The following is a 26,286-nucleotide window of genomic DNA, read 5'->3' on the forward strand; positions in this document are numbered from 1 at the left end:
AACAAAAACAAAACCAAGAAAACCTAACCAAGAAAAGGAAGCGAGAAAGGTAAATTATAACTGCCTTTCCAAACCAGCACTTCAAGGGGAAGTGGCATGGAGCTTTCACTGTCACTATACAATTGTTGGAGTGTTGACCCCTTCACAAAGTTTGGGAGCTTGTGGGTTTTAGATGCAATGAGCATAAGACAGACTCTTGGAATCCTGACACATTCACAAAACGTTGGCTGGAATGAAAATTGTAATTAGAAGGTAATTCTTGTAGCAAAAATTTTAGTTCCAGATGCTTACTTAATCATTAGTTCTATGAGATAATTTATCCTAATGTAAAAATTCTAAATATATAGAGATTTTTCTACATGCATGCTTATTTTAACACTTTTAAACAACCAACATTCAGCAGTACTAAATTTTGATAAAATATAATAAAGGGACAGGTGTTTAGTGCAGTGTTTCAGACACTGGAATGTCCACATCCCACACTGGAGCACCCATATTTGAGCTCCACATCCACTTCTGATTCCAGCTTTCTGCTAATATTGGGAGGCAGTAGGCGATAGATCAAGGACTTGGCACCAAGGCCACTATCACAAGAGGACTGAATTGAGTTCCGGGACCCTGGCCCAGTCCCAGCTCTCACAGCATTTGAGGAGTAAGACAACACATGAAAGCTCTTTATCTCTTTGTGTCTGTCTTTCAAAAAATTATATGGATAGGTAGTAAAAATAACAACAGCCATAATTTATCAGACTGTTAAGCATTTTTACTTCTTTAAATGAGATTTATCAATTGGTTTTATTTATCTGAAAGGTAGAGAGAGAGAATGCATGCAGTAATCCCAGAACCACATTCAAGCCTCACATGGGTGGCAGGAACCCAACAATTTCGGACAGCATCCATTGTTTCCCAGGAAGTCAGAGTCAAAAGTGGAAACACAATTGTGTTCCAGTATGGAAAGTGGGCAAACCAGTTGGCATCTTAATCTCGACACTGCATGCCTGCCCCTCTTTTAACAGATTATTTTCTGTATTTTTTGTGGTAATTGTGTGATGTATTTTTTTCTTTTCATTTTTTCAGATGGAAAAAACAAACTGAAGGTCAGAGTGGTTGAGTGACTTGTTCTGGGCAAAAAAACTGGGGAGGGGAAGATGCAACATCTGAACATGTGCTTGCAGACAAGCTGTACTCCTAAGCAACAGCACAAAAATGCTACCAGCATCAGTTAACAGTAGAATCTTTGGGGAAAAACTCAACTTCACTACAAAAAGGTACATGCAGGGCACCTACTTTTTGTAAAATCAACCACTGGAAAGTACATTTCTATTTCTAAGTGAGACAAAAGCTAGAAATACACCAGCACACTAACAGTGGTCATCTTAAGGTTGTGGGGCTATGTTTAAGTTTCCTTTGTAAGTGTGTTTTGTGTACTTTTGTGTAATTTTTAAAAAATTCATTGTTTTATAACCAGAAATCAATGTTACAATGCAAGATGTTTAATAGAAAAGTACATAAAACCTAATATCCAAACAAAAATAAATTCTATATTTAGTTTTTTAACAATTCATTTTTTCATTTGAAAGAGCTCCAGAGAGAGACAGAAAGAGAGACAATCAGACAGATTTTCTATCTGCTAATTCACTCTCCAAATGGTAGTGACGGCTAGGCCAGGCCAAAGCCAGGAACCCAGAACTCCATCCAGGTTTCCCACATGGGAAGCAGAGGCCCGACACTTAGGCTGTCTTTCACTGCTTTGCCAAGTGTGTTAGTGGGGAGCTGGACTGGAAGTGGAACAGCCAGGACAGTAGCCAGCACACATGGGATGATGGGATTGTAGAGATATTGCTGTGCCATAATGCTGGTCCCTAATTTAACCCTTTAAAGTTTTATTTAAAAGGGAGAGAAACTGGTGGATGATTGGGGAAATGGATGGGGGTGAGCAGACAGACGGACAGACAAGTAGAGACAGATTTTCCATTCACTGGCTAACCTCCGAAATGCCTACTAAATTTAGAAACCCAGAACTCAAAACTTAATTGGGTCTTCCACATGGGTGGCAGGGAACCAAGACACAATGTACTGTGTCCCAAGTGGTGATTTAAGAGCTGTTGCCACATGCTCACGTCTATATTTCTATTTTATTCCTATTTTTAAAAATATTTATTCAGTTATTAGAGAGAGGAAGAGGGAGAGACACACACACAGAGGTCTTACATCCATTGGTTTACTCCTGAAATGGCCAAAATGGCCAGGGTTTGGCCACACTGAAGCCTGGAGTCAGGAGATTATTCTGGGTCTCCAATGTGAATGCAGGGGTCCAAGCCCTTGGGCCATCTTCTGCTTTTCTAGGCCATTAGCAGGGAGCAGCACCCACATGGGAACGCTGGCTTTGCATCTGCTGGCTTACACTCATTATGCCCCAATGCCAGCCTCTATACTTCTATTTTAAAAACCAGCTTCAGGGCCCGGCGCCATAGCGTAGTGGTTAAAGTCCTCACCTTGCATGCACTGGGATCCCGTATGGGCGATGTTCTAATCCCGGCAGCCCTGCTTCCCATCCAGCTCCCTGCCTGTGGCCTCGGAAAGCAGTCAAGGTTGGCCCCAAACCTTGGACCCTGTACCCACATGGGAGACCCGGAAGAGCTCCTGGTTTCAGACTGGCACAAAACTTGCTGTTGCGGTCACTTGGGGAGTGAACCATCGGATGGAAGATCTTCCTCTCTGTCTCTCCTCCTCTCTGTATATCTGACTTTCCAATAAAAATAAACAAATCTTTAAAAAAAAAAAAAAACAACCAACCAACAAACAAAAAACCAGCTTCAGCTTCTTGTGTGAAATCTCTTCATATTTCCTGGTCAAAGTCGAATCTTCCAAATCGGTACCTTTCAGCACTTTGCTAGGAGGATGACGTGACCCTCCGTTCATCTCTCTAGCCTCCAGTCTCCCAGCACGGGGTTTGGCTTGCTACATCCTGCGCTTTCACAAAACTCTCTCAGGAGTCTAACAGAATCAGACGAACAGGACAATTTGTTTTTCCAATGTAGAAAATGTTTTTCTAGGGCTCTACAGCTACTATTTACCATAAGCCAGCTAACTGCACTGCACAGAGCAATACAGAGATGAATGAGATGCTTTTTCTTTTTTGGTTGAAAATGCTCACGATGCCATGGGAGATACAAACACCAGAGACTGACACAGGAAAGATTCAGAAACAGAGCAACTGAAAAGAACGTTAGCATATGTTTGTTTGCGATGTTATTTATAGATTTATTCTCTTCAGAGTTTTAAAATAGTGTATTGAATCATTTCAACACAGTTTATAATAGCTGTTTGAATTTTCATGGGTGAATTAGAATGTCAAATATCAAAAACATTTCCAGTGAACATTAAGGCTTAATCCATGTTTCAACATATTCATCTATTCCTATCTATAATCAAGCCATGGAATCTTTACAGTATTTTTTCCCGTCCATAGATAACTAGAAACAGCCCTACAAATTAAAAAAAAAAATAGTCCGTGGAGTTTTGTTGCTCAGGAATTAATCTACTCAGTTTCTGACTTAGGGAAATTAGCTAAAGAAGAGTACTTGGGAATTGTAATGGTGCTTTTGATTTATATACTGTTTACACAGCAATAGGATGTTTGATGGGTGCTCTTTGTTAAAAAATGATCTAAATCTCACTGATCTACATTAGGGAAAATTTACTTTCCAAAATTTTTTGCAAAAAAATTTAACAAGCAAGTTATCTCATATAATAGAAATAATCTGCTTTAAAATTTTATGGATTGCTTTTCTGACCATTTCTATCATGAAATGAGATAAAAATGCACACAGGAAAAAAAATAAAACTCTGGAATGATAAATATCTTTGTCTTAAAGAGGTTAGTGCAACATTACACGCATTTATCATTTTCATGTGTCTAAAGTGTGGGCTTCCCCATAGTTCAATGACACATGACTGAAAAAATACAAGCCATGATATATAATAGCTACCTTAAATCCAGACCTAAGTGACAGCCTTTGAGACTATTCCTGACACTACCACAATAGATGGAAAATACAAATTCAAAGAGCTTTGATATGTATATGTTTGTAGCATATGAGAGATTCCATATTTTATTTTAAACTGAAGGGTTAAGCAATGAATTTAAACCACGCTCTGATTGCTGAATTGAGTTGTACTAGTAGTCCCAGATTTTGGTGCATTACAGACACATTCTTTTAAAAAGAATGCTAATTGGGCGGTCACCATATGCTTGGCTGGACCCAATTCTTCACAAAAATTTAATGTATGTTGAATGGAAACAAAATGGAATAATTTAGTTGAGCTAAGAAGTGGATGTCAGTGTGATAAGAAATGTGGAAGGGCCATCTGAGAGTCATTCATACTTGGATAAACACTCAGTGAGTCCAGTTGTTAAGTTTTGCTTGTTTGTTTGAAGATCAATTTTAACTAAAAACAAACATAAATATTAGAGAAATTTCCTCCAAGGTTGAATAAAAACTTTCTTTCAAATTGTTATCAAATGTAACAGGCATCATTCACATTCAGCAAAATGCAATTTAAAATAAAGACATGCCAATGGTGTTGGTAAGAAAAGATCAAGTGGTTTTATATGATTTTTTAAATTTAGTTTGTCATTACAGCAATATAGGCAACTAGAACTTTTATCTCTAATTTCTAATTAGAAAAAAGAAGCCAACATATGGGCATAAAAGAAACTTTGCATTTTTTCCAGTTATTTATTTTCATTTAGCAAAACTGCCTTGCCATACTAAGAAAACATTTTTGTAAAGGTTAAATAAAGTATTTCATGGCAACCGCTGCTTCTTAGTGCCTGTATAACAAGAAACATGAGCCAGCCAAAGTTGTGCAAGTTGGTTTTCTTTCCCAGTAAGGGAATGTGGTATCTAAGACCTTGTCCTAACTCATTTTATCCCCAAGTGTAAGTCAAGCAAGTCAAATATGAACTAATGCCTGAAGGGGAAGTCCCTGACTCAAAAAGTATGGATTATTTCAAATTTATCTTAAAATCTGCTCTCAGAGTTCTTAAAATTCACTAACTTGGCAAGTCAGGAATTATCATGAGAAATGAAATAATTTCATAACTATGAAGTCATCCAACATTCCACGCATCTGACAGCTCACTGGGCTTGGCCATGTCTTGGGCATTATTCTGACCTTTAAATAATAAGCTCTTCAATCTCCTGGAAATAATTTCAAAGTATGGAAATAATTAAAAAGTGCCACAGTCAGAGGTATGCCATTGTCCTTCAGCTAATGCTTCTGTCACACAGACTTGTGGTAATAAGCTATGATTAAAGAGAATCACATTATGTATGCTGAAATCTTTATAACATTCTTTATCAGTATTTCCCATTCCTTAGAAATGGCAAAATACCATGCATTTAACAGTCCAGCTGCATTCCTGTTCTCAAAGCTCCCTGCCTTCAAATTCATGTGTAAAATGAGTTCAGTAGAGGATCTTTATGTTTAGATGCAAAGAATCCATATTTGCAGAACACTGGCTTGTGAAAAGGCTTTGAATGTCTTATAAAAAGCTTTAAGGGATCTTCAGTATATTTTTCTCCAAAGCTGTATATCAATATGAAAAATTTATTGCCAGGGGAGGGACAGAGAGAGACCATTAGCAGCCCGGGCAGTCACTCCTCTGGGTGCCTTTTTGCTGAAACGATCCCAAATCATCCTTTTCCATGCAGGTTCACAGGAAACTCCAGAAGCTCTATCTCAATTCTACAGTTGCCATTTCTTGTGAAGACTTTAAAAGTTCTGAAACAGGTCACATTGCAAATTTGTTTTACAAGGAAACTTTGAAATAGACAGGAAAAAAAAGCTCAATGCTAAATGTACACCTCCCATTTAAGTAGAATAAATGTATCTCCTGATAGAAAATGAAGAAATTCCTAATATGCTCTATGCATTACATACTGAACAATCCAAACTGCTACGGCCCATTTCCTTCAACTGGTGACTTCGGAAGGCACTGTGTGCTCCTTGGAGAATGTGAATTTCCTGGAATCCCCAATGAAACTGAAAACGTTTTAAGACAGACCGGGGAAGGGACTGAATTTACAGCTTGCTTTTTTGCTCTTTGGATTACTGCTTGAAACTGAAGTAAAAACAAAGGTGATGGTGACTGGACAGTAGTTCCTGAGTACTCAGATGTAGCCAGTGTTTACAGAATATTTTGGATTAAAATCCTTGCCAGATGGTCCTGAGGAGTGTTTACCTCACAATTGATTTCAGCTATCTTAATGTCAGCAATAATAAAAAGACTTTTGTTAGTGCCACTGGGGAGCACCAGCATCCCATCCCTCATTCCCAGATAAAATGCTAGTTGCAGGCAGCTGTGTGCCCTGAAGAACAACAGACACAAGTAGGAGAAATGTGAATATGGGGCAAGTTTAATTTGTAATGCAGTCTTTTTTACATGCAAAATCTTTAGCAAGTGGACTTTTAGTTTATAAAAAAGAGGGATTTTCATTGGCTAAACACAAAAGATTCAACAGAAGTATGGAGAGCTCAGCATGTATGCAGTTTTATTTGAACTAACCCTATACTGTTAATCCCCTGTAGCATCTTGCTGTTCTGTTGTAAGTTTTCATTAGTGGTCATGGGGACAACCCAGGGGAGAATGCCAGGACTCTTAGCTAAGAGTCCAACAGTGTTAACAGTGTACTAAGGCATTCATATTGAGGTCTGTTCTTCTTGGGACGTGTGTGTGTGTGTGTGTGTGTACAGCAACCACAAAAGCATCCCTAAGAATAGTGCCTGTATTTTAAATATCAATACAATCAAGATTTAGATCTGTTTTTGAGAAATGTCAGGAAAGCGCTAAGAAACCCTGATATTTATTCATCCAGCAAATACTCACATGTCTGTTAGAGCAAGATGCAAGATTAGGCCTGGCGGAAACATTACGTTATTATAAGACTCCAACTTCTTTGCTTCACTCTTAGCAAACATCCATCAGAGTCGCTTGCATTCACATATAGTCTCATTCTAATGCGGTAAATTATAAATGACCCCAAGCTATGACCAGTAACTCTGAGCACAATCCAGTTATTTGGATCTGACCTAGACTTTTTTTTTTTTTTTTTTTTACTTATTTGGAAAGCAAAGTTGCAGACAGATGGAGATATAGTGCTAGATCTTCCATCCACTGGGTCATTCTCCAAATGGCTCCAACAGCCATGGCTGGGAGAAGTGGAAACTAGAATTCAGAAACTTTTTCTGAGTCTTCCTCAAGGGTGGCAGGGCCCCAAATTCTTGGGTCATCTTTTGTTACTTTCCCAGGCCATTAGCAGTGAGCTGGATTGAAAGTAGAGTAGCTGGGCCTTGAACCAGCACTACATGAGGTGCCAGCACTGCAGGTAAAGGCTTAGCCCAATGCGCCAAAGCACTGGCTCCTCGACACAATGTTTTAATTTGCTCTAGCAAATTAAATACATCATAGCATAAGTGATGCTGGCACATTTTGGGTGAAATCAATAGGCCTTGAAGTCTGCACTGTTGTGAAGTGGCCTGGGCCAGCCTGCTGCGGAGGCCATGTGAAGAGGACCTGTGGTACCTGGTCAATGGTCTGCTAGCTGACAAATGTGTGGGTGAAGCCATCCTTGAGCTCCCAACCCTCAGCTGGCCTATGGCGTGAGCTTCCTGAGGAACTCTGATGAGGCCAACAGAAGCTTCCAGGCACTGCACCTCTATCTACGACCAACACATTCAAGAACTAGTACGAGGTCTAAAGCACGAAGCTTTGGGGTGCTTTACTAAGCAGTAGTGAATGTCTGGTATGAACCTCTTCCCACCCAAACTCATCCTTCCTTCCTTTATCTGGGTCCTCGTTTCCCTCTTTTTATGTCATCCCCTTCATCCTTTATTATGCCATGAATCAATCTTTATGCTATTTATGTACTTTTTCCTATGAACATGCTTAAATTTATTCCATTTAAAACCTTTTCTTGACACTGCAACTGGCTGGAGCAAATATCCAACTAAGACAAAAAAAAAAAACTATGTTCATCCTTTCCACATCCTCATTTTTAACTCTTAACTCAGCCCACTATATACTCTGGCTTCTTCTATCTAATAAAAGTGAAGGTGCTTTTATTCAGTCATAGATCATGTCCCAACTGCAAAATGGTCCTTTCCTTTTGAGTCTTGTTTTATTCCATCCTTTCATGACCTCTGAGAATACCTTTGTATTTTTTTTTTAAGATTTATTGATTTTTTTATTAGGCAGATTCATGGACAGAAAGATAGAAAGATCTGCTGGTTCACTATCTAAATGGCCACCATGGACGGAGCTGAGCTGATCTGAAGCCAGGAGCCAGGAGTCTCTTCCAGGTCTCCCACATGGGGGCATGGTCCCAAGGCTCTGGAATATCCTCCATTGCTTTCCCAGGCCACAAACAGGGAGATGGATGGGAAGTGGAGCAGCTGAATTAGCCGGATTAGCCAGATGAACTATTGTGTTGTCCCCCTGTATTCTCCTTTCAAACATCACATCTGGTTCTCTGCCATGTCTTGCTTTTCCTAGTACTTCTTATTCACTCTTTAATACATCCCATTTCTTATCCCAATGCACAAGTTCTACTATTAATCTATATGCACTGTTCCTTGCCTCTTGGTATCTGTGTTTTTCATAGTTCTACCCACTCTGAATAGATCTGACCCTCTATAATACTAGGACATTATAGAAAAGACAATGAGTGACTTCTTGGGCCAGATGGTAAGAGATGCTGTGGTTTCTGCCTTGTCTGATTTGGCTCAGTTGATCTGGGGAAAGCTCAGGCAGCTCCACTCAGAGATCTCATAGCACGAAGCTGCAGCGTCCTACCCAGAGCCATGTGACGGAACTGCTTTGGAAATGGATCCTCCTGGAGACTGCAGCTCTAGTTGATGTCCCGCTTACAACCTCATTAGAGATGCTGAGCCAGAATCACCCAAATGGCTCCTGAACTTTCTAACACTTGGAGAAAGTAAAGGTTTGCCTTAGAACTCACATTTTGGGACACCTTATTTTATGATATAATTCCATAGGTTCTGGGTTTTCCCTTACACCTCCAAATTCCTCCTCCCCCCAATACGGATTTTCCCTATTTTATTACAATAATATAGTCCTTCTTAAGCAACTGGGACAATTTTCTACATAGTGTATGTAACTAACAGATTTTGGTATTTGTGCCATTGTTTCAATAACTGAAAATGTTCAATGGGCTTTGGAGCAGGGAATGAACAAAAATTAAACTGGAGGGAATTCAGGCGAGTGTTAACAAATGTTTAAATGTATCACAGAGATGAATCCTCGAAATCTGACACCTTAAAGGAGACTACCAGTGAGGAAAACTGTTATTGGAAATGGGTGAAAAACGGATTACTGCTACATGGTACAGACAATTTACATCATTTGCACTAAAAATGAAAACAAAAGGTGTGCCTAATAAACTATGTCTTCCAGGTAAGGAGATTTCTAGGTAGTCCTGAAATGCCTTCTGGCTTCTACCTGCCGCACACATTGCAATCTGAGCAGTGTCGCAGCTTAAGGACGGACTGATCAATACAAAGCAACTGAGATTTGCTATTTTTGAAATTTCCTAGTTATATCAAATGGTGAATGATACTAAGAGGGAAAGAAATGGCATCCAGACAACAATCAAACTCAGGACATACCAGCAAAGCTACGTTTACAGAGGAGGCAAAAGATGTTTCTCTAAGCTTCTTTGCTGACATTGTAGACTAAACCTCAGCTGTCGTCTCTGAAAACTACTCAAAAGGGGTTCTTAGATGCTTTAGGGCAACGATCCTTGGCACAGTCAACAGAATTTTAAAGGACAGAAGGGCTTATCTTGAAGAGATGTAGGTGCAATTTTGTGGAGTATAGTGAACTTTAAGAAGATTAACAAGAGACCCAGGCAATCATTTAGTGTATCATACTGGAAGAAACACTGTCAACTTAGATTGAAAGACGCAAAAATGGTACAAAATAAATAGGACTTTTGGCCTACAAAATTTTACAGAAGTCAAGAAATGTATGAGGCAGAAAAAGCTATGTGTTATGGGAAAGAATGGATGACCCAGAGGCCTCTGCCACAAGGCTAAATGCCCTGGGTGATTCTTCCCAACCAGGGGCAGCACTGAGTATTAACAAACTTCTGATTTCCAGGTTGTTTCAGAACTCCAGGTAACAGCAATTTCTATTGGTCTCTCATTTGCTCCTTTTATGCAGGGGAATGTCTATGGTGGTTACGCCAGGCCTATGCCACTGCCATCCACTTGTGTACAGCAACAGTTAACTAATGAAGCCTTCTCCTCTTAGCATTGTGCTTTGGGGCACTCTTTTTTAGTCCCAACACTACCCAGGTTGAAATGTGAGTCTGCAGGCCAGACTCCTTTGGGCTCTGTATTCTCCATCCAAATTGGCTACTATACATGGCTACCTGGATGTCTAGCCAGAAAGAGAAAACACAGAAAAGGAAACTTTCGGTTCTAGAAAGATGAATGCTTCTAGGTACTTGATAACTGCTTTTCATGTTGTAATTACAATGACCTCTCAATTTTGCAAGAGGAAACTGAAGTTCCAAAAAATGAAAAAATGCTCCAACCTTACATAGTACAAATCTTAGGGCTGAAACATAGGTACCTTCAAATTTGTGCTTTTTTCCCCTCTATTATGTCATTTTTTCCTCTTCCCAAAAGCAATCTGAAATCTTTCCAAAATGGGATTTAGGATATCACTGTTGCATTCTCACACTTTTCCACATTCTGTTTCTAAAATTACTTGTGCAACTACCTGGTTCCTTGGTTTGGCCAACATAACACTGCCATCTTCTTATCACTTCAGACTGAAATCTCAGTGTCAACTCAAATTCTTCCATGATGAGTAACTGAATCCTGGGGACTTTAACCTCCCAAGCAAGTATCTTTCAAACAGATTATGATGTGTGCTTGGCAGGAATTTCTTTGAATTTATTCTGTTCAGTTTCTTGAAACTTTTGGAGTCCTTAAGATTCTTTCATAAAATTTGGAAACTTCTGGAATTATTTGTTGCTCTTTCTCATTTTTATCTCATTCTAGAATTGCAATTACTCATATATTAGACATTTTGAAATTTTCCCAAGATTCCTGAGGTTCTACTCATTTTTATTTTTTGCCCTTTTTCGAATGGGATGCCTTCTACTGATATATCTTACAGTTTACTGACTTTTTTCCTTCTGTCACATTGTATTTCTATTGCTGAGTAACATATTGCAAGCAATTTAGCAGCTGAAAAGACTGCTAAAGACTGAGTTTCTAATTTTAGAAACTCACACTCTCAGTGTGAGTTGGGAGTCCATAAATGGCTGAGCAGGGTCCCTTGCTTAGGTTGTGGTAAGAATGTAGACAGCTGCATTCTTATCTGGAAAGAGTAGCAATCTATTCAGGAAGAAGTCACCATAGCCAGCTCCCTCAAGTTAGCACAATGTATTTGCTTGCGCCTGGAGGAGGAGGATGTTCAGTTCTTCTATCTGGTGCTGGGGGCCAGCTGCAGGTTCTGAGGGATTTCCGCAGTTCCCTGCCCCACCCCCCTTTTCCTAGGCAGCTGTAGCCTGGCCAATTGCTTTCTCAAGGTTGGCAAGGGTGTTTGTGTTTCTTCCGGACATTACCTACATCTGCACAGTCTTTTTTTTCCTTCGCCATGGCTGCTTTAACGTACATGCTTGGTAACGCTGACATCCTGGGCTTGGCAGCTGTTTGCTGTCTTTTACTTGAAATTGAACAACACTTTTTTCTCTCTTATCTATCAAGCACTTATGAGTTCCAGGGCAGATGTTGTAAACATTATGCTGTTGAGACTGACTTCTCTTATGATTGCTTCAAAGAGCACTGATATATTCCATTTAACAAAGAGGCCACTTGGTTAGGCTCACATGGAGAATTCTCACACCTGGCCAAGTGGCAGTTTGGATTTGTTCAGGTTTTTAAGCACTGGGTGCAAGCTGCTTTCAGTTTGTCCCGTGCAAGTCTGTGATTCATCCAAACAGTTGGGCCAAATTTAAACATATTAAATTCCCATTTTATGGCTTTCTCCTCACTCGCGAGCAGCCGTAGTTGCCTGGGCCTCCTCCCCTGGTACCATGGGCTAGAAAGATGATAGGCCACCCCTACACTGCCACGACTGCAGCTGCCTTCAAGGGAAAGCCACACGGAAATAAATAAGTAACACGGGCATTCACTCTGCAGATGGCTTGTTCATAGTTCTGACTTCCTTCCAAAGTTGGTCTGCTACTTGTTTAGTATCCGAAGCCCTCAGGTAGGTTTGTATTTTTTTTTAATTCTGTTCAGAATTTATAGCTGTTCTGCACAGGAAGATCAGTTCTTCCTATTTTTATATATTTTACATTTCTATTAAAATATTTACATACTTTATACTTCTATTCTTTCATTTCTACTCTTCCAACTGAAGTACCAGGTAGGCTTTTCAGAACATGACCTTCTAAATAGTGACATACTGCAGCAGGCTCACACTTGTTCAACAGAGCCAATCATTAAACACCCATGATTTTGTGAGCAGGTTGGTCTGAAAGCTTAAAGTTAGCTATGGTGAGGCCTGGTACTGTAGCCTAGTGACTAAATTCCTTGCCTTGCATGTGCTGGGATCCCATATGGACCCTGGTTCATCTTCTGGCTTCTCCACTTCCCTTTCAGCTTCCTACTTGTGGCCTGGGAAAGTAGTGGGAAATGGCCCAAAACCTTGGGAACCTGCACCCACTTGGGAGACCTGGAAGGGGTTCCTGCCCCCCAGCTTCAGATCAGCTCAGCTCCAGCCATGTTGTCACTTGGGCAGTGAACAAGCAGCTGGAAGATCTCTTTCTCTCCTTCTCTCTGTAAATCTTCCTTTCCAATAAAAACAAAATAAATCTTTAAAAAGTTAGCTATGGTGGGTAGATATATGCAATGAAAACTGGCCAACCTGGGGCTTCCCCACCATGATGACCCTTAAAGCCAGTGTATTAGAATGCATCAGTTCATCATGGTATTCAGCTTGTACGGCTCAGTTATATCAGAGAAAACCCGAGTTTCCTGGGCCGAGGCGAGGTGTCTTCTTCATGGGGTACTTTAAAAGGTTTGTGGAAAATGGAATGAAAAATCAGTTAATTTGTCACAAAAATGTTTTGAAATTGATGATTATGTGAGGTCTTCAAAAAGTCCATGGAAAATGTCTAGTGTGAGTAAACTACAAAGGAATCTGAAAAACAGTCATACCAGAATAAGGTCATCTTTTCAATCCATTGTCCCACGAGCTCTGAGTTTGCTGTCTGTGTCTCTCTGGATCCACAGCGCCTGCCTCCACTACCGACCCTTCCAGCCTGCCCACTGTGGGAAGCTGACCTCCCCGGGTATCAGATTGTTCCATCATTGTGTTATCACAGCCTACAGACATGAAAATGGCTCAGTACAGCACACAGGAGCCCTCACATCCTTCACCTAATTTTCCCTTCTTGTAGATGTATGCATGTGTTATAGATCAAACTTTCTTTTTCCAACTTGAGAGATACCCAGAAAAGGGCATAGAGCAGGGAGGGGAGAAGAACAGGAGGGAGAAAAAGATGAGGACTTTAGCTGCTAGGCCATGCCACCGGGCCCGGGATCTTACTTTAGAATATTTTTACAGCCAAAAAGGAAACTGAAGAACTATCTCCTTATTCAGTGATTAGACCCAGAATAACTACAACAATTCTACTGCTGTTTCATGATAACAGGTTTGTTACATTAAGAATTAGGTTTATGAACAATGGAGACAAATGTACTGGGAAGTAAAGATATGTTGTAGCAGTTATCTGTACTCCTGGATAAAAGGAGGACTCTCAGTGAAACTTAAATATACTGTGGCAATATGATACTAGGTTTGTTTGTTTTTTAACCTTTGTCGATACCTACAATGCCAAAATGCACTTAAATGGCAGAATGTTAAACTTAAACCTGTTACTACAGGACTACACTACTGTAATAATTTAAGGGGAAATGGTAGTAAGGTAAAATGGGGAGGGAAAATGGAGAGGGAGGAAGGGGAGAGAAAAGGGGATCCCAATACCCACAAAACAGTATCATGGAACTTAACAAGAATAAATTTTTAAAAATTAGGTTTAAACTGTTATCTGTCATTTCTCAACTTTGAAACTGCTTAAAAAGCTTTTGAATGATAGGAATACCATTCAAATCAAAGTGAAAACAACTTTGAAACTAAAAAAAAAATCAAACTTTTGGGGTTGGCATCATGGTATAGTGGGTTAAACAGCCGCTCTGATGGAATACTGATGCCAGTATTCCGTATAAGCACCAGGTGAGTTCTAGCTGCTCCACTTCTGTGCCAGCTCCTGCTAATGGCCTAGGAAGAGAAGTGGGCCCACAGGGTTGGGCCCCTGCCTTCCACCTGGGAGACCCAAATGAAGCTCCTGGCTCCTGGCTTCAGCCTGGCCCAGCCCCACACATTTAGGGGCAATCTGGGAAAGGAAACCAGCAGCCGAAAATCTTTCTCCTCTCTTTATAGCTGATTTTCAAATAAATAACTGAATATAAATTTAAAACTTGAGCTTTTGGTCTATTGAATGTTCCTCAATGAGCAATCCTAAAGCAAAGGTCAACAACTTGGGCTTATGGAATGAATGTGGCACCCTGCTCATATTTGGATCACCTGTGATAACAATTTTACATTTTAAAATGCTTGGAAAAATTAAAGTAACACTTATTGAATGGAAAAATGACATGAAATGCAAATTTTATTGGTCATGTATATAAATTTTGGGGGATATAATCAAACTCATTCATGATCATGTTACATTTGCAGAACTGAGTAGCTATGACCATGCAATTTTGAAGGAGCTACTCTGTTATTCTCCCTTTTCAGGGAGTGCTCATCCACTTCTGTCTTGTATTAATGGAAGATTTGTCATTAGGTCTCCTTATTGAGTTTTCCCAAGATACTCACTCTGCTGCTCATTAATCTTGTATTATATACTTCAAATATACATATTTCATTATTTTCTATAATCTGTTTCCACTCTAACATTTCCACTCTGTTTGATGATTTGATTATTAAAATTAAGCCATCAGGGGCTTGGCAGCGTGGCCTAGTGGCTAAGGTCCTCGCCTTGATCCCATATGGCCGCTGGTTCTAATCCCGGCAGCTCCACTTCCTTTCTATCTCTCCTCCTCTCAGTATATCTGACTTTGTAATAAAAATAAAATAAATCTAAAGAAAAAATAAGCCATCAGTAATTAAAATTCTAAACTTCTGAAAAATGTGCATAATTCACAAATTATGCATGCTTAATGGTAAAAAGCAAGGGAGAATCTTTACCAATAAGGCAGAGGTACTCCTAACCCATTTACTTAATCAACAGTGCTATTAACCAGAAAATGAAGATTCCTTGTGGGTGGAAGTGTTACTGTCTCAGGGGAAGGCTCCCAGGGCCCACACTGCCAGTTGCTAGGATGAGTTCTGCATAACGGGAAGAGCTTTTTTAAAGCCCGCATCTTGCATGTTAGTGTTCTCCAACCTGAAGTGTACTGCTTTGGGATCTCTAAGGAATCTTGTGGTGGTATTTATGACTGCGCAGCTGAATGTGTTCATTTATTCCCTAGGAAATGGTTTTGTTCTTCCTTTGTTTGTTTAGGCAAGAAATTGTTGTGAGATATCCAGAATTTTAAGTGATTCTGCCTCAGAGCCCGTGTTAGAAACTATAAGGACAGTTTTCTCAAAGGCTTCTCAGCTTTGGGTTTCTGGAACTGGTTGTGTCCTTCCCATTCTACTGGGACTTACTGTTGTTAGCAACCTCCTGTGTGGTTCTAAGATGTCCTGACCTCTTTGAAACCTTTCCAGGTGTCATTTGCCACTCTCTTGATCTCTGCAATATAAGCCACATTGTTTAGTGGAGTTAAGTTCTGTGAACTTTAGAAATTCTCCCAGAGACTGTGAATTGACTAACACCCAAGGTAGCATAAACATGCAGACACAAATGTTCCTAAAACCAAGCATGCTGGGCAATGCAGGATATGACTTGGAGTCTGGAAAAATGGAACATTTTGATCATTTGAGCATCTCTGACCAGCTCCAGGTGCAGCCTGAGGCCGAGTGGCAAGCTTTTCTGATCCTCAGCTGTAACCTCTCATTAGAACACAGCAGCATTCGCAGTGGTGGATGTAAGGAATTCCATGAAGACCCTCTGGGCCTATTAGGGTCTCTGGCTTCAGAAGGTCCTAAAACACACTTACTTCAGCATGCATAGATGCAGGAAGGAGACACTGATTCCCACAACTTTGTTTTAACCTAAAAGAAGATGAAAATAATAACATCTCGTCTTAAAATTTGCCTCCAGGGATTGTAGTTATACATTAAGAGAGAGACAGAGACAGACATGGCTAACACTTGTGTTTTCAGTTTGTCATGAAAAGGTTCCTATTGTTTGGGATAACAGAGTTAAGACTTCACAGAGGCTCATACTTGGACTAAGAATCTCATAGCAGTCTGGCTTAACTCTGATTGGGCCTATTATATCAGTGATTTCTCAGTTCTTCTTTTAACACCTCACAGCTTGGCTATTCTAAACAGATAAATCATGCTGCCAAAAGTTAGGGGAATGAGACAGTGTTTCAGAAATAACACTATATTGAGAATAAAAATACAAAGGATTCAATCCCAATTCTACCACTGCCTGATGCTTGTGTTTGCTTTCTTATCTACACAATATACATGCAAGCATGAAAACCACATAGGACTGCTCTAAAAATAAAAACAGTACTGGCTTGAAAGACACAGGAGAGTGTGTAATAAGAGTGAGTGCAGTCTGATAGCAGCCATCCAGCCCTTTTTCTTGTCCTCTTCTCCACCCAGAAACTCCATGTCCACAGCACAGAAGTTCCTGAGCCAGCCATTTGGGATTGTTTTTTAATACTTTAAATTTTTATTTGGGGGGGAGAGGATCTTAGGAATAGAGGAACAGACAGGCAGAGAGAGAAAAGACTTGGTATTTGCCAGTTCACTCATCAATTGCCCACAGTGGCTGACAATTCAATCAGGTATGTCACTCGGGTGGCAGAAACCCAGGCATTTGAGCTTTCACCTCTACCTTCTAGGGTCTGGATTAGCAGCAACGCTGGGATCAGTGCCCAGAGCCAGACACTGAACCCAGGAACTCCAATGTTGGGGGGCACTGGTCTTTTTGTTTCCTTAGTGTTTACTTAAAAAATTATTTATTTTCAGGGCCTGGTATGACAGCCTAGCAGCTGATGTCCTTACCTTGAATGCACTGGGATCCCATATGGGCACCGGTTCTAATCCTGGCAACCCCACTTCCCATCCAGCTCCCTGCTTGTGGCCTGAGAAAGCAGTCGAGGATGGCCCAAAGCCTTGGGACCCTGCACCCGTTCCTCTCTGTCTCTCCTCCTTTCTAACAAAAACAAAATAAATCTTTAAAATATAAAAGAGAGAGAAGGGGAAAGAGAGAGAAGGGGAAAGAGGAGGCAGATGCATTTGCTTTGTCCACTTCCCAAACGTCATCAAGGCAGGACTAGGCCAGGCAGTAGCCAATATCCAGGAGCCCCAGAGGCCTTCCACATGGGTGGCAGGGGCCAAGAACTTGACCAATCTTCTGACCAATGCTTGCCTCTTAGCAAGCATTATCAGGGTTCTCGTTCAGAAGCAGAGTATCCAGGCCTTAAACTGGTACTCATACATGGAATGTGAGTATTCCATGCGGTACACTAACTTGCTGTGCCATAGGCCCCCCATCTCCCAATGGATATAAGTGTCTTAACTAGCATAACTGCCACGTCACTGCGAGCCCCTGAGCCACGTGTTGAAATGGTCATCCTTCCAAGCATGGCTCTAGTGCCTAGGGCATTCTGAGAGTGACCGGAGCCTATGCTAGCCATGCATTTACCTGCCCAGGACTACAGGACTACAAGGACAATTAAGCTTCTCATCGTTGGCCTCCTGGTGGCTGATGCCTACAGCTTGTGTGCCGGAGTGAAGGGACTTCAAGTGTTCAGCACAATCATATATTACTGCAGCTCCTCAGAGGCGTGTGCTCTGCACCAACAGCTCCCTGCTGAGAATGCACGGCCACGGACACGTTCAGAAGATCTGTAAGTCTTACACAACACGTGCTACCTCAGCATGGTTGAGATTAGGTGTGTGGTTGTTTCTGTCGATGTATCTGCATGCTCTCACTTCTGCAATCAGTACCCAAACAAACCACCCAAAGGAGCAATTTTTGAAACAAGCCATCCTTTAACTATGTTACAAGGGCAAACAATTTAAGCCACTCTCTAATAAGGACGTTCATTCAGCGAAGAATCTGAAAATAAGGGCATGTGATTCACCCTAAAAATGTAAGTACAGTATCTTTTCCTGTGAGAAACTTCTGTAGGAATTTTCATTTTTGGAAGATATACAGCTTTAAAGTTTTAATGTCTCTGCCAGACTTATCTGAATATATTTAACTATGAAATAAGAAATATTATGCCTTATCTATCTTAGTAAATTTTAAATTAATAGTGTGGTAATATGTTGAGAAATGAAGTAAAAAGGCAGAATCTGGGCCTGATATGGTGGCCTAGTGGCTAAAGTACTTGCCGTGCACGCCTGGGAGCCTATATCAGAGCTGGCTCTAATCCCGGCAGCCCCACTTCCCATCCAGCTCCCTGCTTGTGGCCTGGGAAAGCAGTCGAGGACAGCCCAAAGCCTTGGGACCCTGCAGCCACATGGGAGACCCAGAAGAAGTTCTTTACTCCTGGCATCGGATCAGCGCCGCTCTGGCTGTTGCGGTCACTTGGGGAGTAAACTAGCAGATGGAAGATCTTTCTCTGTCTCTGCTCTCTATATATCTGGCTTTCCAACAAAAATAAATAAATCTTTTTTAAAAAAAAAGGGAGAATCTAGCTACTGGGGGTACAGGGAATGAGTAAGCAGTGGCAGCAGCAGAACGCAGCCTGAGGCTGTACCATACTCTGAAACTGCTCTATAGACCAGATGGGAAAACTTGCTCACTAATCTAATGACTTTCCTTTAATCATAAGCAGACAGTAGTTTCCTCATTACCCAGAGTTTGAGAAACACATTATTCTTGAGAGTACTTCCTAGGATTTCTTTTACTCATTTCAGACCACATCTTTGTACTTAATTCATCCTCAGATTATCCCTGCGGGCACACCCCTCTAATTATTACCATCTAGAGTGACAGGAAAATAGAACCGCACTGCTTGGCACACAGATATCCTTCGGTCTGGGCACTGTTTGTCATCCTGCCCACAGTGTCATGATCATGAGCTGTCCTCGGAAGACAAGGACTTTAAAATCACACATTTTAAATCAATAGTGTGGTGGTCTGTTGAAAAATGAAGTAAAAAGGCAGAACCTGGGCCTGGCTTGGTAGCCTAGTGTCTAAAGTGATCTACGTGACTTTCCAAGAGCCAGGTTCAAGAGTGTTCCAGCAAGAAATCAGCACAAATGGACATGGAACGTAATACACAAAGCCTGATGCTCAAAGCATGCCATGCACAGACCTAGTGTCTTACACTGAGTCTCACAATCCAATGGAGTGGTACTTTTTTTCATTTCTATTTTACCTTTGAGAAAACTGAAGCACAAAACATAGGGCAAGGTTACACTGTCAGGCGTCAAAGCTGTGTGTTTTGGTTTTTGAGCCCAGTGTCAAAAAGCCAACACAGCCCCTCTTGCCACCCAGGGAGATGCTTCCCCGTTGGAGGAGCCCACTGGGCACCCATCTCTACCCCTCTCTGGGCTTCCCTCAGGTGGAGCCATCTGGTTGTGATGCCTGAGGAACCTTAAGAAGAGAAGTGACTGGACGCAGGACACAGAGGCAGAATTCAAGGAGCCTCTAGCCTCAACCGCTGCTGAAGCTGTCAGGCTGCTGCTTGGGTACCTGTGGGGATTTGTGAGAGCGCCAGCTGTACTGGTGACGGTGGAGACTTGTCAGCAGAATGTTTTCATCAGTATCCACCTGACCAAACCGCAGTGTCTCCTGTGTGTCATTACAGATCACAAAATGGCTGAAGACCAACTCCTCTGCCTCAGGGCATTTGTTCTGAAAGAAAAAAAAAATAGGAAAGCCATCATGTATCAGATTAATTGCAAGATGTTTGGCAGCTGTCTGCCCAGTGGCGATTGTTACCACCACAGAAATCCTGAAAGATCTGTTATCATTAGCTCTGGTATACAATGTATTCTATATTTCCAGGGGAAGCCCGCACTCTGGCCCGTTTGCATGCACACACACATACACACCACAATATTTTGAAGAGATCTTCAATGTTCTAAGAATGTGTTTTGATTTATACTCCTATGAAATAAATCACACACAGAGAAGAGTAAAAGAACAATGAAATCCCTCAAACTTTTAACATTTTGTAAAATGAATTAGCGTGCTATAAAAGAATGGTTGTCTTGGGGAGTACACGATTTAAAGCAGAGTACTGGAGCTAGAATTACCAAATTTCCAGACTTCTAACTGAACAATCAAGACCAATTACCAAAGCCGCAGTTTGTACCCTACAGAAAGTAAGGATCATTTAGGTAATACATCCCCACATCCCTTAAGGGTGAGAGTACGCGTGTATGTGTGTGCAAATCTGCTTAGGGAAAGATGTAAATAAAACCATAATTTTTCCTTTATTGTTAAGAGGCTGAACACATAAAACAGATCAACTTCACAGTCAGTGTAAGCCAGGCTGCAGTTTTCAACAGAAATAATGTTAGCTGAAAACTGGTTTTTAGTATTTGTTTCAGCTAATAATCACCAATTAATTAGCTAAGGCTCAGTGCCTTTTTTAAAAAAGACTTAACATTATATATCTGAAGGGCATGGTAACAGTGAGAAAATACTGGGGGTGGGGAGTGAGGAGGGAAGGAGGGAGGAAGGGAGAGGAAGAGGGAGAGAGGGGGAGGGAGAGAGAGAGAGAGAGACAGACAGACAGACACAAGAATGAACAGGGAGATCTTCCATCTACTGGTTCACTCCCCAAACAGCAGCAACAGGCAGGTTTGGGTCAGGAGTCTGGATCTCTATCTGCATCTCCCAAGTGGGCAGCAGGAGCCCAAGTACCTGGGTCATCATCCGCTGCTTTCCACCTACATTAGCAACAAACTGGACCAGAAGTGGAGCAGCCTGGACTTGAACAAGTGCTCTGATATGCTGGTGTTGCAGGCGGTGTTGTAACTCACTGCACCATGATGCTAGGACACCGCCTTTTTCCAACCTCATGTCTCCAACGGCTGCTATTGGATGTTGGTTAAGACCCTCGCAAGCCATTATCAGAGTACCTGATGCTGTATCTGGTTAAGCATGTTCATGAAGACTCGGGGAGGCAGCAGGTGATGGTGCAAGTACTTGAGTTTCTTCTACCCAACTAATAACCCTGGACGGATTCCTTGGCTCCTGGCCGTCGGGCTTTTAAGCAGAGAACCATGTATGTGGGAGCTCATTCTCTCTCTGCTCAAAATAGACAAACAAAAACCACTGGTAACGTGATAAAGTATTTCTGAGCTTCTTTTTTATCTATCTATTTATCTTATCACTCTTGGTTAGGTGATGGCTAAAATATCTAGAAACACACTTTTGGTGAGCTGAAAGAATCGCTAATTGATAAAGCTGAGACTATAAGAAAAAAAGCACAATCAGCGAGTCGATTTGCAACTAAACAGAAATCAACATACAAAGGATGCAGCTCCGGTGGCTATTTCCTGACTATAGATCCAAATAATTCCAAAATACCACACTCCCTCATTTTTTACTTTACCGAGGAGATTGAAAAAAAGGTGGGGGGAGAGGGGAGAGGGATACAGTTCAAAAGCACAGTACTTCAAGTATTTAAGGAGGCAGAGGTGCGGAGTAGCCTGTGCATTAAAAACACCCAAAACCAAGTCTGGCCCAAGATCACACTTGGAACTGCATCAGAAAACAGAGACAAAATCTACTGCCATTCATCATGCTGCTGAAGTGGTGGCAGGGTTCTGTGGCTGCAAGTGACGAGCAGGTCCTGAGGCCATTCTTGGTAGATTTCCCATGCCTCTATCATCCATCTAGTCTCATGGACTATTTTCAAGCAGCTGCACCTTGTTGGACAGTCACACAGCCTCTGGCAAAGTGAGACCACAGTGAGAAGTTACCACCTCTTGCTCACTAGAATACGGTAGTGTGTAGTCATTAGTGAGGGTTTTAAAACTTGCCTGCCTCGAAGACTCAGATGTCCTGTCTTACCTGGGCCGGCCCACAGCTACTTTTTTATTTTTGGATGACATTTGCTCAGGACACCCCAGCTCTCCCAGTCTTTACAAGCCCTCCTAGAGGATACCATGTTCTTCTATTCATTCACTGCTTCTTGCGCCTCACTGCCTTCCTTCTGCGTTGACTTCTTTCCCCTGTGCCTCTTGCTTGACCACCTACAGAAATTTTGCTGCCAAAGATTCTGGTTTTCAGGTCACTTCCTCAGACAGCAGCCTTCCGAGAGCCTCTCAGCTCACTCTGATCACACTAGGATCCCCGGCTCTCTGTTTACAGAACATTCTGTCATTATATCTTCACGGCATTCGCTAATTTGCACCACCTGCATTCAACACCCTTTCCATGATTACTCCATAGTGCCTAAGACTGGCCATCAGGTCTGACCTAATTTTACCACTTTATTGAACGCATTATTCAGTCTACTGCCTGACACATAAGTACTCAATAAATACTTAGGAATAGCTTTAAAAAACAGTTTTTATTATTAAAAGTATAATTAAACAGTTTTAATTATTAAACTATAACTAAAACAGTTTTAATTATTAAAATTATACTTGTATGTTCACATGTATAAATTTTGGAAAATGCAATTAAAAATTTTTTTTCCATTCTATTCTGGTGAATTTTTTAAGTAAATTTTATTTTTTATAATGATTACATGGTAGGTCAGGGTGGGAAGGATGAAGGTTTAGGAAAAATTGGGTTGAAGTCATTGCTTCCAAATTTGCTATTTCTTCTTGTTATTCCTGGGGGAAGGGGAGACAAAGGGGGAAACCACTCATGACTTTTCACACACCCCAATAACCCAGGGATGAGGTACCTCATATCAACCCAGAGTCTCAGTGTGTACATATTCCGAGGGTTCTGTCCAAGTGGTTTGGATAGTTCTGAAATGCTGCTGACTTCACAGATCTGAGGATGATGTCACCCTCCCAATGTCCATAGGCTCCATTCTCCGAGGTTTTTGCTGTCATTGTTTGACTGGGATAGTTGTCCAGTTAGTTCTCTTTTTCTGCTATAGCACCAAATGAGCTGCCGTACTCTTTTACAACAGGGCCTGTGTCCAATGCTCTGCCTTTTTCAATAAGCAGGACATGTTCTTACAGGCAAATCCAAGGACCCAGGCCAGGCATTCCAAGCTTCACTAGATCCCCCACCCCTGGGGCTCACGAACCCAATACACACTTAGTAGGTGGGCCTCAGGACCCTGGCCAGGAGCCCCAAGCCCCACAGGATCCTCCACGTCTGAGGCTCACAAATCCAACACTCACCTAGTAGGCAGGCTCTAGAACCTGGACCAGGTGACCTTAGCCCCACCAGATTCCCAAACCCCAGGGCTCACGAACCTGACACCCATCTAAAAGGTAGACCCTGGGATCTGGGCCAGCAACCCAAGTCCCAGAGGTTCCCCTATCCCCAGGGCTCAGGAACCTGGCCCCCACCGGGCTCAGGCTGGCATGACTCAACTCACCTCAGCGTTCTGGGTCTTATTGCACAGCCTGGCTTAGTCTAGTCTGCCTCCTGTTCCAGCTCCCGTTTCAGCTCCTGTTTATGGGTGCTGCAGCCTATCCCAGCCCAGTCTGATTGCTGTCCTGGCCCTAATGTGAACTGGTTGGTGTTGCAGCTCGACCTGGCCACTCCTACCCCGCCTTGGTTCTCAGATCTCCCACTGGATGTTATGAGTTGGCCCACATTGGTCTGTCTCACATGTATGCTGTTGGGTACTGTAACCTGGTGTTGTCTGGGCTGCTCCTTGCCTTGCTTTTTGTGCTCACCTGCAGGAACTGCATCCTAATGAAGGAGTTTCCCAAGCTCCTCCATTGAGTCTCCTTCCAGTTCTCACACACACCAGTGGATCATAGCCCAGGTTGACTTTGTCCACTTCCTGCCCTGGCAAGAAGAGTGGCCTTGCTCAGCTAGCCACACTCATTCTGGTTCTTGATGGTTGTTGCAACCCAGTGACACCTGGTCTGTGCCTAGATACAGCTTTTACGTAGTTCAGTGGGAGTCAAGACTTAGCCTGGCCTGTTCTGCACCCAACGTAGCTCTCATGAGTACCAGTGGGGGCTGGAGTCTAGGTCAATCTAATACTCTACAATCCCAGTGCACACCCATGCTGGTACAGGCTGTAGCCCTGTCCAGCCAAGCCTGTTGCCCCCATCCTACTCTCATCCTCAACACTGGGAATTTTATTCTCAGTGATAACTGCTACTAATATTTTGGTGAATTTTCTTTGATAAATTTTTCTGTTTTGATTGTCCTGTTACTTATTACAGATTATCCTATCCAATCCCATCTTACACACTTATCTACAAACCTTTAATCAAACTGGAATTATAGTGTATAATTAGTTCTGATGAGATCTCTCCATTGAGCATTATATAATCAACAGAAACTGCTTTTCTTGTAAACATATTTCTCTCCTTACGGTTTATTGTACAAACATGAAGAAAGGGATATGATTCCAATCTCCCACTTAGTTACAGATCCTGAGATTAAAATTCAGTTTTCATAATGAATTGCGATCAATCTGCCGCTAACAGGGTGGTTAAGTTACCAGATGGGGCCCGAGTGGAAGAAAAAAATCAAACTGCTTTCCTCATCTCTAAAAACTGACCTTTAATAAGTGATGAGGGTTTTAGGAAAAAATGTAAATTAAAGAACACAAGGGGGTTGTTTAAATTTTTCGAAAGAATACTCAAGATCCTAAGGGGGCTGTTTGTGTACAGCTCCTTCATCTGTGGGGTCCATTCTAAGTGTACTAAGTGTAAATGCTTTTTGAAATGTTCCACAGTCTGGTATATTATCAAATAGCTCACCTACATCCCATGTGGAAGTACACTGGTGCACACTGGGTCTTGGTGTGCTCACTTGGATGGAGAGTTAAGGCTCATGATGTGCTACACAGGCATGTGTAAGTAAAGGCAGGTATTAGTATAGTTTTAGAGAAGATACACAAATACAGCCTTGAGTTTTAAAAGAACAGCTTTTACATGCTATTTTGTCCAAATCTAGGAATGCGATATAGAGATATAAAAAGTGCAAGTGACATTTTTGATTCCTTAATCCAGCTTCACAAAACAGTCATCAGTTATTAAAAAAAATAATCTGCAGCAGAAAAGTCAAGCACTGACTAAGGCTCCTTTTCATCTTAAACAGTGGAAGGCCAAACTGTTTCACGATTTAGCTGTCTGGTCCATCCACACTTGGTAAAAATGACTTATCTCTGATATGAATCCAGTAAGAAATATGTGAGAATTCAAATTCCTTATCCTGCTTATTAAATTCATATTTCTCACTGGCAACAATTATTCCCCGTGTGTGGATTGTACCCACAATCAAATCCAAGTTCGGAAAACTCAACTTCCCTCTGAAAGGGATAAACCGCACTGAGACTATCATAGAAACAATGAACCTAACAAGCCTCTATCAGCTCATTTCAACGTCAAGTGGCCCAAAATTCCAAGGCAGTACACTTTGTATTTACTTTAGAATACAACAGGGTTAGATGCCTACCACATTAAAACTTGGTGGCAAGTACCCTTGACAGGGGAGGAAACAAGAAAATTACAGCAACAATTACAGAAGTATATCCTCTTGTGGCTCATGTTAACATTGCCAAATCCCTGTATAAATCAGAAACAACTATTCATAGACTGTACCTGTCAGCAATATGCTATGTGACATATGGCTCTACTTAATCAAATATACAATTCCATTTAAAAAAAAAACTCAAAATATTCCTTCAAGGCACTATGTTAGCCAGTCATCCATTCACACTCTGATGTGGTTTAAAACATTTAAATATTTATGCACCATATTTTATTTATATGTATAGCTGTGTCTAAGAGAATATGTTTACCCTGGGAGGAAATTGATATTTCTGAAGGCCATTTTGCAGTAGTTGCTACACATGAGTCCTCTTATAATGGCTCTGATACCAAGACAAAAATATCCTGGGTTTAAAGGCTCTATCAATGAC

At 41.4% G+C, this 26,286-nt stretch overlaps 1 protein-coding gene across 4 annotated transcripts in view; it reads right to left on the minus strand.

Moving 5' to 3' along the window:
- The window catches only part of VPS13B (vacuolar protein sorting 13 homolog B), a 657,044-nt gene that overhangs the window by 59,109 nt on the left and 571,649 nt on the right, over positions 1-26,286 (minus strand). For all 4 annotated transcript variants that reach the window (XM_058668587.1, XM_058668588.1, XM_058668586.1 and 1 more), the window contains exon 43: positions 19,947-20,108. In XM_058668587.1, coding sequence (XP_058524570.1) covers positions 19,947-20,108 — 162 coding nt within the window. The remainder of the gene's footprint in view (positions 1-19,946; positions 20,109-26,286) is intronic.

Source organism: Ochotona princeps, chromosome 9 (genome assembly GCF_030435755.1).
Source record: "Ochotona princeps isolate mOchPri1 chromosome 9, mOchPri1.hap1, whole genome shotgun sequence".
Lineage (NCBI taxonomy): Eukaryota > Metazoa > Chordata > Mammalia > Lagomorpha > Ochotonidae > Ochotona > Ochotona princeps.